This window comes from Schistocerca gregaria, chromosome 1 (assembly GCF_023897955.1).
Source record: "Schistocerca gregaria isolate iqSchGreg1 chromosome 1, iqSchGreg1.2, whole genome shotgun sequence".
NCBI lineage: Eukaryota > Metazoa > Arthropoda > Insecta > Orthoptera > Acrididae > Schistocerca > Schistocerca gregaria.
In genome coordinates, this window is record NC_064920.1 from 316,698,422 (window position 1) to 316,725,963 (window position 27,542).

Below are 27,542 nucleotides of genomic sequence, written 5' to 3' on the forward strand. Positions count from 1 at the left end.
AAGTTAAATTTCCCTTGGGATTTTTATTTTAGGGCCCTTTTAGTGGTGGTTCATCCTACACAAACTGTAAGAACTATACTACACTCCTGGAAATTGAAATAAGAACACCGTGAATTCATTGTCCCAAGAAGGGGAAACTTTATTGACACATTCCTGGGATCAGATACATCACATGATCACACTGACAGAACCACAGGCACATAGACACAGGCAACAGAGCATGCACAATGTCGGCAGTAGTACAGTGTACATCCACCTTTCGCAGCAATGCAGGCTGCTATTCTCCCATGGAGACGATCGTAGAGATGCTGGATGTAGTCCTGTGGAACGGCTTGCCATGCCATTTCCACCTGGCGCCTCAGTTGGACCAGCGTTCGTGCTGGACGTGCAGACCAAGTGAGACGACGCTTCATCCAGTCACAAACATGCTCAATTGGGGACAGATCCGGAGATCTTGCTGGCCAGGGTAGTTGACTTACACCTTCTAGAGCACGTTGGGTGGCAGAGGATACATGCGGACGTGCATTGTCCTGTTGGAACAGCAAGTTCCCTTGCCGGTCTAGGAATGGTAGAACGATGGGTTCGATGACGGTTTGGATGTACCGTGCACTATTCAGTATCCCCTCGACGATCACCAGAGGTGTACGGCCAGTGTAGGAGATCGCTCCCCACACCATGATGCCGGGTGTTGGCCCTGTGTGCCTCGGTCGTATGCAGTCCTGATTGTGGCGCTCACCTGCACGGCGCCAAACACGCATACGACCATCATAGGCACCAAGGCAGAAGCGACTCTCATCGCTGAAGACGACACGTCTCCATTCATCCCTCCATTCACGCCTGTCGCGACACCACTGGAGGCGGGCTGCACGATGTTGGAGCGTGAGCGGAAGACGGCCTAACGGTGTGCGGGACCGTAGCCCAGCTTCATGGAGACGGTTGCGAATGGTCCTCGCCGATACCCCAGGAGCAACAGTGTCCCTAATTTGCTGGGAAGTGGCGGTGCGGTCCCCTACGGCACTGCCTAGGATCCTACGGTCTTGGAGTGCATACGTGCGTCGCTGCGGTCCGGACCCAGGTCGACGGGCACGTGCACCTTCCGCCGACCACTGGCGACACCATCGATGTACTGTGGAGACCTCACGTCCCACGTGTTGAGCAATTCGGCGGTACGTCCACCCGGCCTCCCGCATGCCCACTACACGCCCTCGCTCAAAGTCCGTCAACTGCACATACGGTTCACGTCCACGCTGTCGCGGCATGCTACCAGTGTTAAAGACTGCGATGGAGCTCCGTATGCCACGGCAAACTGGCTGACACTGACGGCGGCGGTGCACAAATGCTGCGCAGCTAGCGCCGTTCGACGGCCAACACCGCGGTTCCTGGTGTGTGCCCTGTGCCGTGCGTGTGATCATTGCTTGTACAGCCCTCTCGTAGTGTCCGGAGCAAGTATGGTGGGTCTGACACACCGGTGTCAATGTGTTCTTTTTTCCATTTCCAGGAGTGTATTACTGTAATTAGCGTTCGGGATCTGAGGATAGGTTTAGCATTTAAATAAATTTAACGCTCATTTCACTTATAAGAAATGGAGCCACAACAATAGCACGGGAAAAAGTTGTAGCAATCTAGAAACCGAAATTTTGCTTTGCGACAATGATCCACTGTGACAGTTTCAGGATATGTTTCATACTTTACCATGATTGTCACAATCATAGAAAAATTACCTGAATTTATTTTCACTTTTTTATTCTGCCTCGTTTCTTTCTCTTACTGGCAGGGGGTTCTTAATTACAAAACGAGCATCGAAATTAGTCAGACTGCGGAACAGTGCTGCCACTGTAAAATACCTTAAGACCATAATTTAAGTTATTGGTTGCACGAGCAGATCCTGTAAAAGCTCCAGTAAAATGACTATGTTCTCTGTGTCTTATGTTAGTTTGCTTGAAGCGTTCGTTGCCCATATGACAATTTTCTGCTCCTCGAAACGATCTTCAGGACTAATATTTATCATTTTGTTATGCAACAAGTAATGTTTCGTCCATTTGAAAATCAGATAAAGCTGTTTGCCGAACCATAACGTATAGTCACCATCTCAGCATAGTTGAAATTCTTGTGTACCCTTCACACAAGTACAGTGCACATTGAAAGCAATGTCATATGGTTTATACATACATGAATTTCGTAGTAACACTTGGTTGTAGCAAGCACTCGGTCTCTGCATACATGACAAATAATAGCTTTAATCGGTTTCTAAAGTTGTAGAATTTAGAGTACAAACTTCTTCGGGCATCACACTGTTCATTGTTTTGAACTGCGAACATTCAACGAAGTGTGCTGCAGGTTTCCCTCTAGATTCGAAATAACCCAAATAGCTCTCATATATACAGTTGACTATTTATCAGCAGTAAATGATACTACTTGGTAGTCGGAAAAGTTTTCTTATCTAAAAGCTTCTTCTTCTTATTCCTTCATTTATCACGTATCTTCAAGGGGCGGCATATTAATTACTGCATTTGGCAATGTCAGTGGTAGAGTGTGGCCAGATCCCCTTCCTATCACCATCCCTACCCTACCCCCCCCCCCCTCCACCCCACTGAGACGGAATTTCTGTAACCCATGTCTCTGCGTGTAGTGTTACCCCAAGTAGCAGTGTGCGAACGATTTCGAAATGTTTGCAAATCGTTCTCTGGCGGGACATGGTTGCCAGCCAAGTATTCACGTAGTCAGCTGGGGTGGAACCCCCTAAAAGCCACATCCAGGCTGGCCGGCTCACCGGTCCTCGTAGTCTGCCGGTCGCCGATCGGGAGGACTCAGCTCCAGCCCAGTGAACCTCCCCGCACCCTGAAAGCGGCGTGGTAACGTGCATGGCTATACGGTCAGCTTTTTTATATAACAACAATGGTAAATTCCCATATTCATGATTCTAATGTTTCGTTACATGCCGTGACACTACTTTAAACATTTTTCCTCCATAGGATCAGAATTCCACATGCTTACAAACATTGCTTCATAGTTTTTCTCAAATATGTACACTTGTCTCAGTTCAGTAGGGAAAAAGTTAGTGAAATTTGATGCATCCAGTATATATGATAAATAGAGATGTAGCTTAGATGGTCTTCTGCAGGGTACAGCGCAGCTGTAACTGATCACCTAAAACATTTCAGCACTTACCATGGCATATTTCTTTATAATCATTTTTTTGTAATTTTCTCTACATTCCTGCATAAAATTCTTTAATTTCAAATGACAAAGCACAGAAATCAGTCGTGCTTTTCGTGCAGGTTTTGTTTGGCAAATCTAGATATCACCTAGTGCCTAGCCATTATCAATGCACCATTCCATAGTATCAATGCATGTTCCAGTGTGTCAGTCCCCTGTTGTTCGGGCTTCTGTCACAGTTCTATCAAGACAGTCTTGAAAGAAATGTGACAGAAGCCCGAACAACACGAGACTGGTGTTCTACTCATACCACAGTCGTTCAGTTCACCCACGTTCCTAATGGAAGATAGCCTGATGAAAATTCTTTAATTATGTCCACGCTAACACAAAGATTCAAACATCCCTGTCATGCTCAACTGAAATCACAAACTTTGAAAGATTCCAGTTTTTTTTATAAGTCACACTGTAACACTGACTTAATATCACTCGCTGGTTTTATGAGACAGACAAAGAGATGCATTCCTGTTATTCATATACATTTCTCTAATGTCACCCGACTTGAGCAGTAGGAATTTGCAGACAAGTGAGACATTTGTCTTAAGCGCTCCGTTGGATTATTGTGCTCTCTTGATGAAACCTGTAACACAAGCCCATCGAGGCTGACTATAACGGCAGCGAGAGTTCGATTCTGAAATGCAGAACTAACTGGTGTCGTCTCATTCAAGAGTATTCTTACTGCCACTGACATCAACCCACTTTGCATATGGTTCACCCATTATTTATAACTGTATCGTATACTGTACACTACTGCTCAGACTGCAGAATTATCTGCAACAGCTTCTCTTCTTTGCCAGTAGCTTGTAAATTGAAATGTCACAGTCTTTTAACCAGCCACCAGACTTTTATTACTATGTTTTGTAGCTGCAGCAAGCAGGAAGAAGATTCTCCTCAGTCATACGAACACTCTGCTGTAATTATAAGATGTGAGACTATTGATAGTAATATGCATTATTTACATTTCGAGTGAAATCTGCTGAGAATGATGATACATGCACACAGGATGTGTGACAGCACCGCCTTTGGTTCGTGATACAATCGATGGAACAATGACTGACTAGTGACCGTCTTGCTTTTAATATGTGTCATCCTCCTTAGCCAGCCAGGTCTCAGGCATGTCAAGTTTGCTGACGTCTTCAAACTTGTACATGTCTTAGTTCCCACATTACAAAGATGTGGGCTGTACGTGCTGACTGAAAGAATTGTTGGGTGCCATTTTGGGTATACATTCCAAGTGTTACATTTTGCCGTGTTAACTTAAATGCACATGTGAAGAACGTTTGCTGCGAAGACAAAACCTGATACGAGGTATATTTCTGTACTCCCTGTGGAACATAACCTCAAATAGGTCATGGACAGGTGAGAAATCATCGACTTTCGTCCACATCGTTCCTTGACCATTATTCTCAATAGCAGATGGTGCCCACGTTGCAGACAACACTATATTTCAACATACCTTCTAAATTCAATGCGTTTTATTTGGAATATAGTGACTTACGAGCGTAAAACTAAATTATATAGTAAGTAAACATTCCATTTTACATTTTACTCACAAATACAAGAACCTTATATTAACTTTCAAAAATGGCGACACCATTAATAAACAAAAACATCTTATTGATTTAGTTATGCAATAAGTGTAGATTTAATTTTTTTCTCACAAAACGTCAAAATTCGAAATATACTGAACTAGTGTACCATGCTATCCACTGTTGGCGACGCCCCCCAAGGCCAACATGTAAATGTTTAGGTACATACAGTACGCTATAACTATATTAAAAACAGAAGCTTCATCAAAAAGGCAATAACATCATCTGAAAACTGTTCATAGTGTAATAATTCGTCTTTTCTTACCACAAACTGAAGAAAAAGAGGAAAAACAACCCATATTTGCTAGAAAACAACGCTAATTATAATTTTTCTATTATATACCATTACACAGTATCAATTTCCCCTGTAGAATGATGTTTGTTAGAGTGCGCCATTCCTAAAAGTCATTAAAATCGTATCAAGAAAATTTGATTTCTATACCTCAATGCCAATGATATTCCAGTTACTTCTTTCTTTCTATGATAACATTTAAATTGCAGATACGTATTTCATAATACATCTGCAGCCACTATACTGAAATTGTAACCTATGTGTTGAAAATACATTGTCACAATGTAACGTACTACATTTCTACCACACTACCGAGATTATCATCAATATGTGATTGTAAACTACTGCTGAAGACACTGAAAAAACGTAGAAGTATTAGTAAATGAAATATCATTGACATTATCATCTGGTTCAAAATGGTGCAAATGGCTCTGAGCACTATGGGACTTAACTTCTGAGGTCATCAGTCCCCTAGGACTACTTAAACCTAACTAACCTAAGGACATCACACACATCCATGCCCGAGGCAGGGTTCGAACCTGCGACTGTAGCGTTATCATCTGGGTTTTACTTTCTTATTTTACTTGTGTGAAGTGGCTTACTTTCTAACAGAGTGCACACTGTATAAAGTTTGGCTGAGTGCAGTCAAGTGAAGCATGTGTCTGTTCCAGCAATCCTGTTTCATAGTTCCTGGAAAAGCATGGAGATATTACGCAACAGTGTAGGAAGACCCATGACCATTTAACGAGAATGATGTCATGCCCTGCATGTCCTTGCAGTAGGAGGTTGTCTGATCGGCTGTTCCTTTTTATGACAATAAATATTTAACTGCGACTGGGTGAGCTAAATGTGTATGTTTACCGTAGTACAATTAGTCAGAAACTCTGCTGTCGGCTACTTCGTAATTTAGCCTGTTTCCGAAAAATAAAATAGAAAATCGAGAGGAAAAGGCGTGGCTTGGGAATGGGGAAAGGAGAGGTGACGGAGATAGAGGGTTGGGTAAAAGATGGTAGGGTAAAGGAAGGGTGGGCGATGAGATTGACAGAAGGGAGGGGGGGAAGATGGTAGGCAAAATGGAGTGGGGCGGAGAAGAGAAGCGGTCAAGAGGATAGGTTAAGGTCAAATGTGGACCAGAATCGGCACAGTCCTCCTACACACACTTCAGTAGCCTGGTATGAACAAACAAAGTGTTGAAGGGATTGGGAATTCGTTCGGTGTCTCCTCTGCAGTCATATATCTTGGTTTACATGGAAGAGAGAGACTGTTGAAATAATAGCGGCGCAAGGAAGCGATGGTGGGTTACGTTTTATTATTGGTATTAGTTCAATGATAAAGCTGTCAGAAAAGTATGTGGAAGAGTGTTCTCATAGGGATGTATTTGTGCTGAAATTCTCTGATTCCCGTGAAGTCTAACGAGCAAAAATAAACTTGTTAAATGTGAAAACTGATTTGAGAGAGAAAAAATGAATTTATTTCAGAGAATTTGGAAAAATATGTAGTAATAAACATGTCTGATAATAGCAATGTTAAATAGTTACTGTTGATATTATACTCATAAACTGATAACAAAATGTTTTAAGTTGGTAAGCAGTTTCAGTTTAGTATTTGCTTATTCCATTTAAGTATTCTTAATGGATTTAGCCATATTCTGGTATATACATGCGTCTTTAAACATATACATTTCTCATTTCTACTGTAAAGCTGTGTGCAAATTTTATATATTGTTAATAAATATCAGCCGCTCCTTGCTCATGTTGTTTAGGTATTTCTTACACTATGGACATGAATATAATAGAATATAACTATTTGCACGTTCTGTCTTTCAGTTTGGCTCAGAAAACGCAGGTAATCTCTATACGCTGCAGGTCATTGTAACTGCAATACCAGTAAGGATAGAAAATAATGGAATTTCACTCAATAAACATGTGTATTATTATGGGGAAAAATACACGATTAAGTATGAAATTGATTTGGAGTTGCACACGGTTTTAGTACGTAGAACTGCAACTCCTAACGTGAGTAATGAATCTAAGCCAGCTGGGCATCGAATCGATCTGCGTTTGGATGACGTCAGGTACGGGTACATCATCTCTATACCAAACTTCGTCACTTCTAGTGGCTGCCCAGTGCTGTTATGATAATCTTGTTGTTATGATAATCTCTCGACATGCCACGACCACACGCTTTAAGTGAGTTGAGAGACTTGGAACACGTACTGGCCAGGCCACAAGCGAGCATCCTCTGTATCACGATAGGTCAGGCAGCACGGGAGATATGCAGTCCAACGTAATCTTTTTGAATGACAGCGTCACAGAGACATGTAAGGAAGGACACAGCATTAGTGTTGACAAGTCAGAAATACACTGAGGTGGCAGAAGTCATGCGGTAGCGATCTGCACATACAGAGGTGGCGGTAGTATCGAGTACATAACATATAAAGGAGCAGTGCACTTGAAATCTGATTTCGCAGGACAGAGCGGATCAGGTTGTGGAAAGGGGCCAAGAATAGTTACTGTTAGTTACACAAGAACACAGAACTTTATTCATCGAAAACACAGTTTTCTCTTTACAACAAGAAGGATGAATTCAAGGCTGAGGCCCAAGTAACTTCCCAATAATAAGGTTTAAATAATTCCTTTTAAAACTAGAGGATTTAATGAATCGGCTGAAGGCCTTATTAAGTAAAATTAAAATATTCTTAAATAATTCCTTTTAAGGCACAAGAATTGAGACAAATGGCTGAAGGCCTTACTTAAGTAAAATTAAAATATCTTCTCAGGTAAAGGCCCGAATAATATTTCAGATCAACAAAGGAAAGTCTTTAAAAGGCGACCATTTACAAATTTCGTCTAAAAGCCAAATTTGGAAAATTTGAATTAATTCATCGGCTGAAAGCCCAATAATATTTCAACATAATAAAAGGCAAACTTTAAAGACAAGCATTTACACAACACAACAGAAAACCATATTAAGAAAACCTGAAATATCTTAACGGCTGAAGGCCCAAACAATTATTCAAAATAATTAAAGACAAACCTTAATATAAGCATTTACACAGCACTGCTGAAGGGCATTTTTAGACTTCAACATTATTAGAGAGAAACCTTACCGACAGGAATTTACACATTATGGCTGAAAGCAACAAATTTTAAGACAAACGCGGCTGCAGGCCTAAATACAGAGCAAATAAGAATTTTAAATAAAACACAGCTGAAGACCTAATCTTAAAATACTTCACATAAGGTTCCGCTGAAGGCCATATACTTAACATAGAACAGACAAAATTAATACATGGCTGATAGCCTGGCACAGTACTTGAGACAAAAGAAAATCACAATCAAAAACAGCAGAACAGTGGTGCTCAGAAGTGATCCAAGGGTCGGCCTGGGGAGGAAATTCTAACAACAGTTTATGTGAGATAGGCAGTCAAGCATAACACTAAATAATCGGGAGGCAGCATGACCTAGGGACAGCTGAAGAACCAACCAACAACCACAAAAATGGTTCATATGGCTCTGAGCACTATGGGACTTAACATCTATGGTTATCAGTCCCCTAGAACTGAGAACTACTTCAACCTAACTAACCTAAGGACATCACACAACACCCACTCATCACGAGGAAGAGAAAATCCCTGTCCCCGCCGGGAATCGAACCCGGGAACCCGGGCGTGGGAAGCGAGAACGCTACCGCACCACCACGAGCTGCGGACAATACCATCAACCCAATCAATTCCCTTCCAACCGACCAACGGGACGATAACGAAAAATATCAGCGAGGACGAGGATCGCAGCAATAGTATGTCTTAATAATTGGCGTCTAAACACAGTCAAGGCACAACAACCAATCAAAGAAAAAGGGAGAACAACATCAAGCTGTCGAATTACAAGCCATGCTGGGCAGCATCAACATGGCGAGGCAAACACACTGCCGGAAACTACACTAACGACCAGGGCAGGTAACTGGAATGTTAATGGCCACAAGGCAGAAGATACCGCTGGTGGACTTCACTAATAAGTTATAATCATTTCAAAAGTTAAACACCATACAGGAAGACAGCTGCGAAATTTTGCTGACTCCAGCACACCAACACGTCGCAGCCTAGGAAGCAACAAACAGCAATCAACGAAGAGATGTCACAGCAGTTGAGGTTTCACAATAGGTTCACTGATTAATCAACTCCAGTATGCAGGTTCGGTGGGCGACGAACATTGCAGCTCTCACAGCTAGTGCCACACAACTCCGACTGCCAGCAGCCCCGGCCTGACTTCACGCCGCGGAGACTTCGTCGCTGCTCCGTCGCAACCGACCAGCTGCCTCACACACACCGCGACACGGAAATATAGCGGCCACACCAAAGAAGGTACTAGTATCGATAAACGCTGCTGCTGCCACTGATGGAGGCAAGTGAGCAACTCATTCAGGTAGTAACCGAGGGAGCAATAAGACGCCATTCGATGGTGACAAAAAGCCGAAAAAGGAAACGGCATCAGCGCGAGCCGACCATGGCTTAGCATTGGTGGAGGTCTCTTTGTACTCAGTTGATTCATGTGAAAAGATTTCCGACGTGATTATGGCCGCACAATGGGAATTAAACAAGCTTTGAACTTGGAATGGTAGTTGCAGCTAGATGCATGAGACGTTCTGTTTCGGAAGTGCTAAGAAAATCAATATTCTGAGAACCACAGTGTCAAGAGTGCACCGAGAATAACAAATTTCAGGCACTCCCTCTTACCATGGACAACGCAGTGTCTGATGGCCTTCGCTCAATGAGAAAGACCAGCGACAATATGGAACATACGACGTTAGAATAGTGTGGTGGAACTTGACGTTACTGGGCTATGACAGCCGACCGTCGCATGTGCCTCTTGCTAACAGCACGACATGGCCTGCAGCGTTTCTCCTGTGCTCGTGAATTTACCGGTTGGACTCTAGACGACTGGAAAACAGTTGGCTGGTGAGAAGAGTCACGACTTCAGTTCGTAAAAGCTAATGGTAGCGATCGAGTCTGGCGCAGATCCCACGAAGCCATGGACCTAAGTTGTCAACTGGGCACTTTGCAAGCTGCTGGTGGCTCCATAGATAGTGCTTTCGGTTTTGTAAACATGGAATAGACTATGATCCAACCAAAGCGATTTAGACTGGAAATGGTAATGTTCGGCTATATGACACCATTTCCAGCCATTCAGGACTTCATGTTATGGATGACAATGCGCCTTGTCACAGGTTTACAATTGTTCGCGATTGGTTTGAAGAACATTTTGGACAACTCGAGAGAATAATTTGGCCACCCAGGTCGGCCAGCATGAATCCCATCTATCATTTGTAGGACAGTATCTTGAGGTAGTTTCGTGCACGAAATCGTGCATGGTGGACAGCTTCAGAGGCAGCATGGCTCAATATTTCTGCAGGGTACTTCCAATAACTTGCCGAGTCCATGCCACATCGAGTTACTGCACTACACCGCCCAAAAGGCGGTCCGACACGATACTGGGAGATATCTAATGACTTTTGTCACCTCAGTGTACAATGACGCTGAACAAATTAACGGCTACACGGACTACAACGATCGTGCCGTGTACCCCAATGGCACCCAGTATCGTTATCTTGCTGTACAATGAACTGGGGCTCGTCTGCAAAGACGAGTTGGTACCACTCGAGTGCTCGTTGTTGTCAGTGGGCGATTGCTACGCCTCTCTCTCTCTCTCTCTCTCTCTCTCTCTCTCTCTCTGCAACCTCTGCTGTGTGGTCTTGCCGTATATAGAAAATGTAGGTGGTATTATTCATAACAACTTTTTGTGGTTGCAGTGTAATGCTAATCATCTTCATATCAAAGAGCAGAGTACGAGGGGCGTTTGAAAGGTCCGTGCAAAAATAAAAACTACTTACGTCTTTGGAATAAACCTTTTTTTTTATTTTTCAACATAGTCTCCTTTTAGGCTTATACTCTTCGTCCAACGCTGTTCTAATTTGTTGATCCCTTCCGAATAATAGGAATCGTCCAAGTCTGCAAAATAGCTATTAGTTGCTGCAAACACCTCCTCGTTTGATTTAATCTTTGTCCCGCCAGCCATTTCTTCAAATTGGGGAACAAACAGTAGTCTGAGGGAGCCAAGTGAGGAAAATAGGGGGGATGTGAAACGATTTGAAATCGTATTTCCATTAATTTTGCGACCACAACTGCTGAGGTGCGTGCTGGTGCATTGCTGTGATGGAAAAGGACATTTTTTTCAGCACAATCACCGGCGTTTTTCTTGCCGCTCGGTTTTCAAACGTTCCAATAACGATGCACCTGTAATAGTTTTACTCTTTTCCAGATAGTCGATTAGGATTATCCCTTGCGAATTCCAAAAGACAGTCGCCATAACCTTTCCGGCCGAAGGAATGGTCTTCGCCAGTTTTGGTGCAGATTCTCCCTTGGTAACCCATTGTTTAGAATGTTCTTTGGTCTCAGGAGAATAGTAATGTATCCATGTGTCATCCACAGTGAGGAAACGACGCTTAAAGTCCTGCAGATTCTCCCTGAACAGCTGCAAACCATCCTTGCAACACTTCACACGATTCCGTTTTTGGTCAAGCGTGAGCAATCACGGAACCCGTCTTGCCAATAGCTTTCTTACGTCCATATCTTTATGCAAAATATTATGTACCCGTTCATTCGAGATGCCCACAGCGCTAGCAATATCACGAACCTTAACTCTTCTGTCTTCCAATTTCATATCATGGATTTTATCAATGATTTATGGAGTCGTAACCTCCACGGGGCGTCCAGAACATTCAGCATCACTTGTGCCCATATGGCCACTCCGAACATTTTGAAAGCACTTATAAACTGTTCTAATTTTTATAAATCTTGTCTTTAGCCCCGGCCGGAGTGGCCGAGTGGTTCTAGGCGCTACAGTCTGGAACCGCGCGACGGCTACGGTCGCAAGTTCGAATCCTGCCTCGGGCATGGATGTGTGTGGTGTCCTTAGGTTAGTTAGGTTTAAGTAGTTCTAAGGTCTAGGCGACTGATGACCTCAAATGTTAAGTCCCATAGTGCTCGGATCCATTAGAACCAATTTCTCTTTAGCCTCCTGAGTCGTTTTGCCTTTTATAAAATGATGTTTAATCACCACACGAAATTCTTTTTCGTCCATTTCTTGGCACTCACACGACTTCCTTGTTTCACGCGAATGCCAAACACAAAGAAATAGACCAATTTGGCTGAAACTTGGTGTGCGTTCTTTTCAAAGATGCTACTAACTAAACATGACCTCGATACGCGACGGTGGTGCCATCTGTCAGACTTTGCACGGACTTTTCAAACGTATACACCGACATTTAATGTATACCACATTTCTGGATTTGCAGTTGTGATGGCCAGAAGTGTATCTGGTAAGTCGACGACAAGAGGGTGCGTTACTTGGACAACTGCCACCAGCAGCTGGCCTTGACCATCTCTACGAGACTGGCTGTCAAGAGTGTGTGTGGTGTGTGCAGGTACAGCGTGTCGTCGTTCCTGGCGCCGCTGGCCGTGCTGGTGGTGACGTACGCGCGCATCTGCCGCTCGCTGTGGCGGCACGCGGGCCACCCGCGCATCTCGCGCGCCAAGGTCAACTCGGTGCGCCAGAGCGTCGCCGTCGTCTCCCTGTACGCCGCCTGCTCCGCACCCTTCTGCGGCGCGCAGCTGCTCGCCTCCTGGCACGCCAACTCGCCCTTCCTCACTGGTGAGAGTCCAACATGCCATATGGGGTCAACATTATTGTCACTGTATACACAGTCTTGGCGTTACATTATATATTCTTTAGGCCCTGCGACCGACGTGTAGGAAGAATCTCACTCTTGGTCCTTTCAAAATAGGGGCCGACATTCAGTGACTGGTATCTGCAGATTTCTTCTCAACACATAAATCCTTTCGATCATCACTTGCTGATCCTCACTGTTCTAGGAGAAGGGCGAAGTGGCACCGGAAGACAAAGTACCCTCTGCCATACACCAGAAAGAAGAAATCTACAGCTAACAGTCAATACATGCTGGCCCCTACTCTGAAAGCTAGGTGGGATTCTTCCTACACGTCGATCAGGGGGCCTGAAAAACACGTAGCGCTGAGACAGGTACAGTATGTGATCAAAAGTATCAGGACACGTGGCTGAAAATGACTTACAAGTAGGTGGCGCCTTCCATCTGTAATGGTGTTGGCCAACCCATAGCCTTGATGATAGCTTCCGCTCTCGCAGGCATAGTTTCAATCAGGCGCTGGAGGTTTCTTGCGAAATGGCAGCCCATTCTTCACGGAGTGCTGCACTGAGGAGAGGTGACGTTGTCGGTCGGTGAGGCCTGGCACGAAGTCAGCGGTCCAAAACATGCCAAAGGTGTTCTGTAGGATTCAGGTCAGGATTCTGTGCAGGTCAGTCCATTAAAGGGATGTTACCGTCGTGTAACCAAAAAATGGTTCATATGGCTCTGAGCACTATGGAACTCAATTGCTGTGGTCATCAGTCCCCTAGAACATAGAACTACTTAAACCTAACTAACCTAAGAACATCACACACATCCATGCCCGAAGCAAGATTCGAACCTGCGACCGTAGCAGTCGCACGGTTCCGGACTGCGCGCCTAGAACCGCGAGACCACCGCGGCCGGCGTCGTGTAACCGCTCCAACACAGGCCATGCATTATGAACAGGTCCTCGATTGTGTTGAAAGATGCAATCGTCATCCCCGAATTTCTCTTCAACAGTGAGAAGCAAGAAGGTGCTTTAAACATCAATGTAGGCCTGTGGTATGATAGTGCCACCCAAAATAACAAAGGGTGCGAGCCCCCTTCATGAAAAACACGACCACATCATAACACCACCGACTCCGAATTTTACTGTTGGCACTATATACGCTGGCAGATGACGTTTACCGGGAAGTCGCCATACCCATACGCTGTCATCCGATCCCCACATTGTGTACTGTTATTCGTCACTCCACACAACGTTTTTCTACTTTTCAGTCGTCTAAAGTTGCTACTTGCACCAACTGAGGCGTCGTTTGGCATTTACCGGCGTCATATGTGCCTTATGGGCAGCCGCTCGACCATGAAATCCATGTTTTCTCACCTCCCGCCAACTGTCAAAGTAGTTGCAGTGCATCCTGATGCAGTTTGGGATTCCTGTATGATGTTCTGGATGGATGTATGCCTATTAGACACTACGACCGTCTTCATCTGTCGGCGGTCTCTTGTCAGTCAACAGACGAGGTCGGCCTGTACGCTTTTGTGTTGTACGTGTCCCTCGCGTTTCCACTGCACTACCACATCGGAAACAGTGGACCTAGGGATGTTAGGAGTGTGGTAATCTCTCTTACAGGCGTATGACACAAGTGACACCCAATCACCTGACCACGTTCGAAGTCCTCGAGTTCCGCAGAGCGTCCCATTCTACTCTCTCACGATGTCTATTGACTACTGAGGTCGCTGATATGGAGTACCTGGCAGTAGGTAGCAGCACAATGGACTTAATAGGAAAAACGTATGTTTTTGGGAGTGTCCGGATACTTTTGATCATATATTGTAGCTCAAATAAAATAACAACTGGAACTTTAGACAAATGAAGGTGTTTTGATTCGGCATGTAGTGGTAAAAATAAATTCTATGTATAGTCATGCTTTGTTACTTTGGAGACAGGTTTTGAACTCCTGTTTGTTGTTTTAAACGATGCATGTACTGAAGTTTTACGGACTTCTAAGAAGTCAACAATACCTCTATTCTGCTACTGAAGATGGGCATGTGTCCTGAACAAGTCTGACATAATAAATTTAAAATAAATTCTACGCAGTTATCGAGTGTGGTGGCGCAGTGGTTAGACACTGGACTCGCTTTCGGGAGGACGACGGTTCAATCCCACGTCCGGCCATCCTGATTTTGGTTTTCCTTGATTTACCTAAATCGCTCCAGGTAAATGTCGGGATGGTTCATTTCAAAAGGCACGGCTGACTTCCTTCCCCGTCCTTCCCTAATCCGATGAGACCGATGACCTCACTGTCTGTCGCCTTCCCCAAACTACCCAACTAGGCAGTTGATCTCGGCACTCTACTCATCAAACACGAAATTTCTCAGCTTCGCGCGAGCTACAGAGCACCGACTACTCAAAACATTCACGAATTGCAGGGATATGAGTTGAGCTGACAGACAGACAGACAGACACACACACACACACACACACACACACACACACACACACACACAGTGGTTACGGTTACCACATTCCACACCACAAGTTGGGAAACGGGGCCAAATTTCTAATAGTGTACTGTCGAGTTGAGATTTTCACACACAAATATTTTATTCATATCCTACAGAAACTAACAGTACGGCAATAAACAACCTTTTAAACACGCCGCTAACGGCAATCATTTATAGCAATACAGCAATTTTTTTTAATAATCATTAAAAAGATATAGGTACCAGTACGGTAATCAACAACCTTTCAAAACACGCCACTAACGGCAATCAAGTAATCTATAGCAACACCAAAATTTAAAAATTTCTTAAAACACACACACACACACACACACACACACACACACACACACAGAAGCTAGCAGTACGGCAATAACAGCCTTTCAAAACACGCCGCTAACGGCAATCAAGTAGTTCATAGCAATACAACAGTTCAAAAAAATTTAAAGAACATTAGTAAACAGGCTACTAAAGTAAATACAGATCTTTGTTAACAAAGTACGGTGAAGTAGTGAAGCTACCAACACCGCTATTAAAAAAACTCAAAGGTCTCAGCAAACACGCGATTAATGGCAAGAAAGGAATGGAGGACTTTAAAAACGTTTTTAAACAAAAGTGTTCTGGAATATCATTAGAACATAACAGATGTGACGGACCCGTGTAAGGCGGCCACAAATCACCCACTCGGGGATGCTCAGGCTAGGCAGAATACTGACCAATTTAAATGCGCCCGTCAACACAATTGCCACTCTCAGGCTGGTCACTGCACCGACTCTTGGCCAGCGAAAATTTGTAAAAAGATGGCTTAACTTGCTGACAGAATTAGAGCTAACCTCGTGCAAGGAAACATTACACCACACAGTCCTGAATGAGCGACCACATGATCAACCAACATGGAGCATGAATTTACTCAAACACACGACAGAATAACGAAACAATTAAACTGCCAAAACTACACCTCCCATCGGGCAGTAACGAGAGGAGGAGGAAAGATCACTGTCTTCAATTACACCGGTGCCGGGTACACGAAACCCGATCGCCGGAGGCCACAAAGCAGAAGAGACACAGGTTACGCAAACTTATAACTTAACGATTAAACCTACCGCGTACGCGTCGCAAGTGTACCCCAACACGCCACGGTCACGCGACAACACGCTCTGTCACCGGAGTTCACGTCCTCTCTGCAACGTTGACGGTTAGTCAGCGCTCCTTCATGTTACGTGTCTTCTTTTTAAACTCCAGTGTTGAAACGGAGCACTTCCAGAAGCTTGTTAATGTCCCACCAAGGTGAAATGAACTCGTGAGGCGATTCGGTATACAACCAAGCCGCGGGGAGCTCTTCCGTCAACTCCACCCGCTCATTACACACAACTGACATACATCACCTAGCGACACAGTACAACCGACCACGCCCGGTCCGAGCCGACGTGCCACACTGCCCTCCCATCTCCACCAGACTCCCTGAGCGCACAACCTCCCTACTTGCACGCCACCACACGAGGTTACAACCGGTACAACCGACCACGGCCAGTCCGAGCCGGCGAGCCACACTGCCCTCCCGTCTCCACCAGACTCCCTGAGCGCACAACCTCCCTACTTGCACGCCACCACACGAGGTTACAACCGGTACAACCGACCACGCCCGGTCCGAGCCGACGTGCCACACTGCCCTCCCATCTCCACCAGACTCCCTGAGCGCACAACCTCCCTACTTGCATGCCACCACACGAGGTTACAACCGGTACAACCGACCACGCACGGTCCGAGCCGACGTGCCACACTGCCCTCCCGTCTCCACCAGACTCCCTGAGCGCACAACCTCCCTACTTGCACGCCACCACACGAAGTTACAACCGGTACAACCGACCACGCCCGGTCCGAGCCGACGTGCCACACTGCCCTCCCATCTCCACCAGACTCCCTGAGCGCACAACCTCCCTACTTGCACGCCACCACACGAGGTTACAACCGGTACAACCGACCACGCCCGGTCCGAGCCGACGTGCCACACTGCCCTCCCATCTCCACCAGTCTCCCTGAGCGCACAACCTCCCTACTTGCACGCCACCACACGAGGTTACAACCGGTACAACCGACCACGGCCGGTCCGAGCCGGCGAGCCACACTGCCCTCCCGTCTCCACCAGAATCCCTGAGTGCACAACCTCCCTACTTGCACGCCACCACACGAGGTTACAACCGGTACAACCGACCACGCCCGGTCCGAGCCGACGTGCCACACTGCCCTCCCATCTCCACCAGACTCCCTGAGCGCACAACCTCCCTACTTGCACGCCACCACACGAGGTTACAACCGGTACAACCGACCACGGCCGGTCCGAGCCGACGTGCCACACTGCCCTCCCGTCTCCACCAGACTCCCTGAGCACACAACCTCCCTACCTGCACGCCACCACACGAGGTTACAACCGGTACAACCGACCACGGCCGGTCCGAGCCGGCGAGCCACACTGCCCTCCCGTCTCCACCAGACTCCCTGAGCGCACAACCTCCCTACTTGCACGCCACCACACGAGGTTACAACCGGTACAACTGACCACGCCCGGTCCGAGCCGACGTGCCACACTGCCCTCCCATCTCCACCAGACTCCCTGAGCGCACAACCTCCCTACCTGCACGCCACCACACGAGGTTACAACCGGTACAACCGACCACGGCCGGTCCGAGCCGGCGAGCCACACTGCCCTCCCGTCTCCACCAGACTCCCTGAGCACACAACCTCCCTACTTGCACGCCACCACACGAAGTTACAACCGGTACAACCGACCACGCCCGGTCCGAGCCGACGTGCCACACTGCCCTCCCATCTCCACCAGACTCCCTGAGCGCACAACCTCCCTACTTGCACGCCACCACACGAGGTTACAACCGGTACAACCGACCACGGCCGGTCCGAGCCGACGTGCCACACTGCCCTCCCATCTCCACCAGTCTCCCTGAGCGCACAACCTCCCTACTTGCACGCCACCACACGAGGTTACAACCGGTACAACCGACCACGGCCGGTCCGAGCCGGCGAGCCACACTGCCCTCCCGTCTCCACCAGACTCCCTGAGCGCACAACCTCCCTACTTGCACGCCACCACACGAGGTTACAACCGGTACAACCGACCACGCCCGGTCCGAGCCGACGTGCCACACTGCCCTCCCATCTCCACCAGACTCCCTGAGCGCACAACCTCCCTACTTGCACGCCACCACACGAGGTTACAACCGGTACAACCGACCACGGCCGGTCCGAGCCGACGTGCCACACTGCCCTCCCGTCTCCACCAGACTCCCTGAGCACACAACCTCCCTACCTGCACGCCACCACACGAGGTTACAACCGGTACAACCGACCACGGCCGGTCCGAGCCGGCGAGCCACACTGCCCTCCCGTCTCCACCAGACTCCCTGAGCGCACAACCTCCCTACTTGCACGCCACCACACGAGGTTACAACCGGTACAACTGACCACGCCCGGTCCGAGCCGACGTGCCACACTGCCCTCCCATCTCCACCAGACTCCCTGAGCGCACAACCTCCCTACCTGCACGCCACCACACGAGGTTACAACCGGTACAACCGACCACGGCCGGTCCGAGCCGGCGAGCCACACTGCCCTCCCGTCTCCACCAGACTCCCTGAGCACACAACCTCCCTACTTGCACGCCACCACACGAGGTTACAACCGGTACAACCGACCACGCCCGGTCCGAGCTGACGTGCCACACTGCCCTCCCATCTCCACCAGACTCCCTAAGCGCACAACCTCCCTACTTGCACGCCACCACACGAGGTTACAACCGGTACAACCGACCACGGCCGGTCCGAGCCGACGTGCCACACTGCCCTCCCATCTCCACCAGACTCCCTGAGCGCACAACCTCCCTACTTGCACGCCACCACACGAGGTTACAACCGGTACAACCGACCACGCACGGTCCGAGCCGGCGAGCCACACTGCCCTCCCGTCTCCACCAGACTTCCTCAGCAGACAACCTCCCTACTTGCACGCCACCACACGAGGTTACAACAGGTACAACCGACCACGCACGGTCCGAGCCGACGTGCCACACTGCCCTCCCGTCTCCACCAGACTCCCTCAGCGCACAATCTCCTTAATTGCACGCCACCACACGGGGTTACAACCGGTACAACCGACCACGCCCAGTCCGAGCAGGCGAGCCACATTGCCCTCCCGTCTCCACCAGACTCCCTCAGCAGACAACCTCCCTACTTCCGAGCCACCAGACAAGGTTACAATAGTTCAAAGGCCTCACTTCCTCCATAGCAGTTTCCTGGAAGCAAACGCAGATATCGATAGCAGAGGGAAAGGACAACCAAGCAGCCACTTAATGACAGACAACATATGAACAAACATCTCAGGGTCTAACAAACCTACCACAATAAATGCCAAAATTTAATAATGATTGTGGTGTTGCTTACGCTGCTAAATACTGCATTATCGGGCAACAACAAAATTATTATGTGGCAGGTGTCATTAGGGCACAGTTAATAAAGTCATTTCATGTAATAATGAATAATCTAGGCACTCATCTTTTCGTGTTCCCACGTTGGTCTCGTTGTAAAATCATGACTCAATCGTCTAAAATCTAGGTGGTAATGATCCCAAGCTCGGATGCAAATCGGCCTACGTTTTATTCTGCTACATTCAAAAGTTTTATTGATGTGTTTCACAAACCATTCTTGAAGACTAAACCTTAGAAAGACAGCACAATGGTGATGTAAATAAAAGTAATCAGCACTCCGACTTTAAGTTGCACTTCCTTTTTATTGCTTTCGTTGCAATATCACGTAACTCACAAAACATCACTTCACAATACAAAATATACTTGAAAACATCTTCCTCACTGTTAAAGTTCACATTTTATAAGCTGACTACAATATATGTCTTTTCAACACGACGTCCAAGACTTGACTTTCTCAAGGTCCGATTCTCTAACTAACTTAAGATTTACTAGTACGTCAATGATCATAGTGACAAAAGAAAGAATACACATAAGAATATATCATTGCAATATAAACATATCAATGTATCAAAGTACCTCTACATTAATTAAATCAAATCTGAATGTTGTCTCAGAAATATGTCAACTACTTTACAGAAACACAATAGAATATTGCTGGTATCGAGAGGTTCAGGTGAGGTGCCGTAATGGTTGCGTAATTCAAGTACCATTACAAGGGGAAGAAAAGGAAACCCAATGCAATCTAAACACAAGGTATAGCACGAGTCGATACACTGCTCACGAGTGTAGCGCTGACTGCGCCTGTCGTCTCGGCAGGGCCCGCATTCACGATCCTGACGCTGCTGTCGAGCCTGAACAGCGCGGCGAACCCGTTCATCTTCCTGGCGTTCGACACGCAGCTGCGGCGGCTGATGCGGTGCTGGCTGGCGTGCGACACGACGCTCGAGTCTCCGGAGTACAGCGCCACCTCGATGCAGGCGCACCACCAGCCGCAGGCGGCGGGCCCGCAGCGGCGCAGCTGGCGCACCGCGCTGCTCGCCGACGCCTCTGCGGCCGGCCGCGACCCGGGCCCGCGCCGCGCCGCCTCCAACTGCTGCCTGTGACGCCGCCCGGCCACGCGGCGCCGCCGGGAAGACGCTCGCCTGCGTCGGCCGCTGGCGGAGGCGGCGGCGGCCGGAGGACACCGGCCCAGGTGGTGCCCCGCGTCGCCGTGGACCGCCGGCGCCGCCGCCGTCTGTGGCCGCTGCAGGGACCCGCGGGCCGCCGGCGGGCTGCGGCTGCGGAGTGAGAGGCTCTCGCTGAGAGAGGAACGCGTTGTCGGATCTCGGAACGCGCTAACGCGCTCCTTCTCGAGGTAGCGACTTCAGTGCGCCAGCTGTTGATCCAGAACACTGTCTAAAACGCAGCGTCTAACAACAGTGGACGAAAATGAACTCTGTGCTACTGGACGATCACCTACTAAATTTGTCTGAAAGATCGCCACGAGCATATCGAAAGAAAGAGTGAGACATTTTACGTGAGAAATCAAATGTGAGAAACTATTTTGCGTGGCAGGTGTGGCAGTTTTTCAATGCTCACCATGAGCAAATGTGAAAACGGATTTTCAGCAATGTCTGTCTGGTTCTGAAAAGCATCCAACAACTTTTATACTCTCTTTGTTGCTGGCGAAGCGATTTAGGTCCATGGTCTAACTCGGGAGACGATACACCAATCAAATCAATGGCTGAAAAACTAGAACTACACTTCTCAGTTGCTGCACTCTCAGAAGACAATGGCCTTCCGACCAACGTCTGAGGTGTTGTTTGTTGTTGTGGTCTTCAGTCCTGAGACGGGTTTCATGCAGCTCTCCATGTTACTCTATCCCGTTCAAGCCTCTTCATTTCCCAGTACCTACTGCAACCTACACCTTTCTGAATCTGCTTAGTGTATTCATCTCTTGGTCTCCCTCTACGACTTTTACCCTCCACGCTGCCCTCCAGTACTAAATCCTTTGATGCCTCAAAACATGTCCTATCAACCGATCCCTTCTTCTAGTCAAGTTCTGCCACAAACTTCTCTCCTCCCCAATCCTATTCAATACCTCCTCATTACTTATGTGATCTACCCATCTCATCTTCAGCATTCTTCTGTAGCACTACATTTCGAAAGCTTCTATTCTCTTCTTGTCCAAACTATTTATCGTCCATGTTTCACTTCCATACATGGCTACACTCCATACAAATACTTTCAGTAACGACTTCCTGACACTTAAATCTATACTCGATGTCAACAAATTTATCTTCTTCAGAAACGCTTTCCTTGCCATTGCCAGTCTACATTTTATATCCTCTCTACTTCGACCATCATCAGTTATTTTGCTCCCCAAATAGCAAAACTCCTTTACTACTTTAAGTGTCTCATTTCCTAATCTAATACCCTCAGAAGCACCCGACTTAATTCTACTACATTTCATTATCCTCGTTTTGCTTTTTTAGATGTTCATCTTATATCCTCCTTTCAAGACACTATCCATTCCGTTCAACTGCTCTTCCAAGTCCTTTGCTGTCTCTGACAGAATTACAATGTCATCGACGAACTTCAAAGTTTTTATTTCTTCTCCATGGATTTTAATACCTACTGCGAACTTTTCTTTCGTTTCCTTTACCGCTTGCTCAATATACAGATTGAATAGCATCAGGGAGACGCTACAAACCTGTCTCACTCCCTTCCCAACCACTGCTTCCCTTTCGTGCCCCTCGACTCTTATAACTGCTATATGGTTTCTGTACAAATTGTAAATAGCCTTTCTTTCCTTGTATTTTACTCCAGCCACCTTCAGAATTTGAAAGAGTATTTCAGTCAACGTTATCAAAATCTTTCTCTGAGTCTATAAATTCTAGAAACGTAGGTTTGCCTTTCCTTAAGCTATTTTCTAAAATAACTCCTAGGGTCATATTGCTTCACGTGTTCCAACATTTCTATGCAATCCAACCTGATCTTCCCCGAGCTCGGCTTCTACTAGTTTTTCCATTCGTCTGTAAAGAATTCGTGTTAGTATTTTGCAGCCATGGCTTATTAACCTGATAGTTCGGTAATTTTCACATCTGTCGACACGTACTTTCTTTGGGATTGGAATTGAGGTATCCACTGCGTAAGGCGCCACTGGGCGGCATGATTGCGCTAGTCAAGGTCATCACACCACTCACGCGACTTTTACTTTCACAACTCATATGTCCAGCACTTGTTCTCAGGAGGCTGACTATTTTGCCTGGTCGTGACCTGGCAACCAAAGCCGGGAACGCTCTTCTGTGTATCTCGACCAGAACACTAGTACTGTGAGATCACAGTCTCAAGACTATGCGACGCAGGCCACCTGTCGTGTCATCCTCTGGAAATGGCATCATCGTGTGCTGTACACAGGGCCATGAGGTCTGTTCTGTAAACTACCAACCTTTGGAGCCCTTACTCCTCAGTTAGGAATACATATATATTGGCATTTAGAGAGTGAGCGCTCCCCTTTCCAGTCCTCGCAGCCAGGGTAAAATCCCTGGCATACCGGGGATCGAATCCGGTTCTTCCGCCTGACTGTTATACGCTTAAGACTCTGTGCATAACTGGCAGACCTCACATCCATAAACAAAAAAAAAATAATGATGCAATAGCAAGGCTACACCGGACCACCAAAAAAGAAACTCTCTAAAGTCTGGGGTCATATGTTTCACCTCTGTATTTTTGCAAAAGCTTGACGTTAATTATCACGACAACAGACACTCGGGAACATGAGGAAATACGTTTTGAAAAAAAGAACGGACAAAAATTTTTACTAAAATAAATGTGACCCGAAGTCACATTTCTTTTTTGTGAACGGTAAACGAAATTTTATGTTACTACTCGTCAGTAACAATGGACAGTACTTTCCCCAACAGGATCGTTAATCAGTAACTGCAGAAGTAGCAGACATAAGGACGTTTGATTTCAAAAGTGTTACTATAAATGTAAATATACTTCAGCACTCATCACTCCAAGGGTTGCTTTGAACAAGACAGTTCTTCAGTAAATATAGTACTATACCAACTGGTGAACTCCTCGTCTTCTTTCGACCTGTGAATCAACTCACCAGTTTGGATTTCGCCCTGAACTGAGGGTATTTTAATAATAAATTCCCTTGCAACTTAGCTTTATCGCAAACCCCGTATGTGGAACATCTTCGAATTAATTAATGCATTATATGACTCTCTCTACGCGAAAAAGAAATCAAATTAAATAATTAAAAAATTTCAGAAAGGTGAAAAATGCGTTCAGTCTCATAAAAGTCATTTGATTGACAACAGTCGGGTCCTTAATATTTCAGTTCATTAAGTGACACTTTTCCATTGACACCCACGTCGCTAATATTGCAATCACACACAGTCGTCGTTCCGGAAACATACACTTCTGACCACAAGAGATCTTCGAGATACACGAAACATCGTGAACCACTGCGAAAATGATGACACGTGAAGCAGGGAGAAAGATACAACGAATCCTCTAAAACTGTCCATGCCCTCCATGGATGACAATTGCGATAAATGGTGTTCCTCCACCAGTAATTCATGGAAGTCAGTACGGGATGTTATGTTCTCGAATGACTACCCGGGAATCATTGTGGATCAGGCCATCCATAATAGCTTGCAGTAATGCGTTCCACTGCTGGACAAACATCCTCTCAAGGTGGATAATCTTTGTGGTGTAGTTGATGTAATCCATCTGCCTATAGCGTATCATACATGTTCAGCTTGATTACAATACAGAGAGCGAGCTAACCACTTTGAAGGTGTGGAGTCTTCATTTTACAGACATTTGTCTACCTGACCGGCCGTGTATGTTCGGGCATTAACATCTATCAGATAAAACTATGTACACATGCAATATAAAAAAAGATGCACGTATCGTTCCAATACAACACCCGTATATGCTGAAGGGGTTATAGTACCTAAGAAAAACAGACACTGGCATACATGTTGCTAACATGATGCTGGCATAAAGGAAAACATACACGAGCCACATCATTCCATTTGCACAATATTGGCTGCATTGTACCCATTATATTTCTTCCCTAGTCTTATATTATTCCTTGAGCATCTAAATTCACGTGACAGTCAATGAAATTGGGATCTAAGAGGTAGACAAATTGTATCTAAAGGATTAAAAATGCAGTGTATTAACACTACCTGCATTAACCATAAACGTTAATTTTCCACAAGAAGATGCAATTGCCCCGCCCCCTTTTCCATAATCAACCAGAAGCATAACATCAAGGCTGTCCACCAAAGTTGTTGCTTTCCAAAAATATATCTAATACTGTGGGTTTGTGGACAACCTCACTATTCATAAGAATATTAATTTTCATTTACTTTTGAAAATGTCGTACTCTACACCATCTACTTCAACATGCATGTTGACCGATAAAGTGAAATTTCCGGAAAACTATTTCGAAGGATCAGTTTTGGCGATCCACAGAATACTTCTGCATTCTGGAATGATTCATGATATAAGAAGCTGTGTCGTTACATGTCATGTCCCACTGTTGCTATCCAAAATATGCCGCATAAGCAGACGGGGAGATACGTAAATTTGTGGTGAAGGGTAACACACACCTGTCATCACTCATTTGGCTCTTAAAACTGAGTGGTTGGCTCAAGACAGGATTTAGTCTGGAGACGTATTCTCTAAAAACTTGATAGAGGTTTACGACTGACGTAGATTAGCAAATAAGAATATTCTGTTGGAGCTTATTATATAGTTTATTGTGTAAGCAGTGAACATCTTGTTTTTTTCATTTTCTTTTCTTCTGAAATTACAATATTACTTCGGTCCACAATTTTCTTGAAACGATATTAAAACCTTTTTATTACTTATTTATTGGAAAGAAAATTTTGAAAGCAAAGGTTAAGTGGTGAGCTAAAAACACACGCCACACAGCAGCACTAAAACAGGAAATCGTGCACACATCACTAACCATATTACATGGAGTGTTCATTCATTCGACTGATGCAGCCACACTACGAAAAACAAAGGTCAAGCGCCCGAGAAAATGGAGTAAAATGGAATAATGTTGGGATTAATGTTTCATCTTGTGCTCTGAGAGAAAACGCACAACAAAACGGCCTATGTGTTGGCGAGGTATTATATCCGTCAACATCAAAACAAGAGAGGTAAATAATTTGTGCGAGGTCATTAATTCGTCTCTAAATGTAATCCTAGTGTATGTTGTGGACCCTAGTCGATACTAAATCGTGTTGGTGATGTCTTAGGTAAGAGTGAATGTCCTAGGTGTTTGAAACTTGTTAATGGATTTGGTACTTACGTGACAGGTGCACCTACTTGTTTAGGGTTAGTGAGAGGCCTCTTCTACAGAAAACTCTGGGAAGGGCTTGAACAATTTATTTGATTAGAATATGAACTGGCTGTGATATGTCGTAATAATTTATAGTTATTTTGTTAATAGTGACACAGACTGACTTTTTATTATACTTAGAAATCTTTGACAGTATGAGCAGGCAATGCGTTTGTTTCATAAACTGTGTGTGTACATACTTAAAAGGAAAGACACAAATTATTTTATAAAACAATATTTACCACTTATAGATTCTTAAGAGAATTCACATATTTTATAAGTGACATCAATTCTATGGAATAAATTTATACTTTGACATGTATCTGTATAATAAATACAAATTTTAAAAACTGTCTTGTGTTTTTTAACAGTGCGATATGCTATGATCTGGTACTTCAGCATTATATTTCATCAACGTATAGCTCTAACACTGAAGAGCTAAAGACTCTGGTACACCTGCATAATGTCATGTAAGGCACCCGTGAGCACGGTGAAGTGCCGCAACACGACGTGGCGTGGACTCCACTAATGTCTGAAGTAGTTCTGGAGGGAACTGACACCATGAATCTTGCAGGGCTGTCCATAAATCCGTGAGAGTACTAGGGGTGGAGATATCTTGAGAACATCACTTTGAGAGGCATCCCAGATAGGCTCAATAATGTTCATGTCTGGGGAGTTTGGTGGCCAGCGGACGTGTTCCTGGATGCACTCTGTAGCTTTCTTGATGTGTGGGATGTCACATTGTCCTGCTGGAATTACCCAAGTCCATCGGAATGAACAATGGACACGAATAGATGCAGGTGATCAGACAGGATGCGTACGTACGTGTCACCTGTCAGAGTCGTATGTAGACTTATCAGGGGTCACATATCACTCCAACTGCACACGCCCTACGCCATTGCAGAGCCTCCATCAGCTTGTACAATCCCTTGCTGACATGAAGGGTCCATGGACTCTGAGGTTGTCTCCACATCAGTACACTTCCATCCGCTCGATACAATTTGAAACGAGACTCGTCCGGCCAGGCAGCATGTTTCCAGTCAGCAACAATCCAATGTCAGTGTTGACGGGCGTAAAGCTTTGTGTCGTGCAAGGGTACACGAGTGGGCATTCGGCTCCGAAAAGCCCATATCGATGATATTTCGTTGAATGGTTCGCACACTGACACTTGCTGATGGCCCGGCATAGACACCTGCAGCAATTTGCGCAAGGGTTGCCCTTCTGTCACGTTGAACGATTCATTTCAATCTTCGTCGGACCCGTTCTTGCAGGATTTTTTTCCGGCACCAGCGATGTCGAAGATTTGATTCCTGATATTCACGGTACACTCGTGAATTGGTCCTACAGGAAAATCCCAACTTCATAGCTACGTCGCAATTGTTATGTCCTGTC

The 27,542-nt window shown here is 45.9% G+C and overlaps 1 protein-coding gene across 1 annotated transcript in view; it reads left to right on the top strand.

Annotated features, from left to right (window-relative positions):
* The window catches only part of LOC126343367 (vasopressin V2 receptor-like), a 710,799-nt gene extending 684,304 nt beyond the window's left edge, over positions 1-26,495 (top strand). Inside the window, exons 9-10 of the mRNA XM_050001932.1 lie at positions 12,577-12,803; positions 20,612-26,495. Coding sequence (XP_049857889.1) covers positions 12,577-12,803; positions 20,612-20,898 — 514 coding nt within the window. The 3' untranslated portion in view covers positions 20,899-26,495. The remainder of the gene's footprint in view (positions 1-12,576; positions 12,804-20,611) is intronic.
* Positions 26,496-27,542: the final 1,047 nt, after the last annotated feature.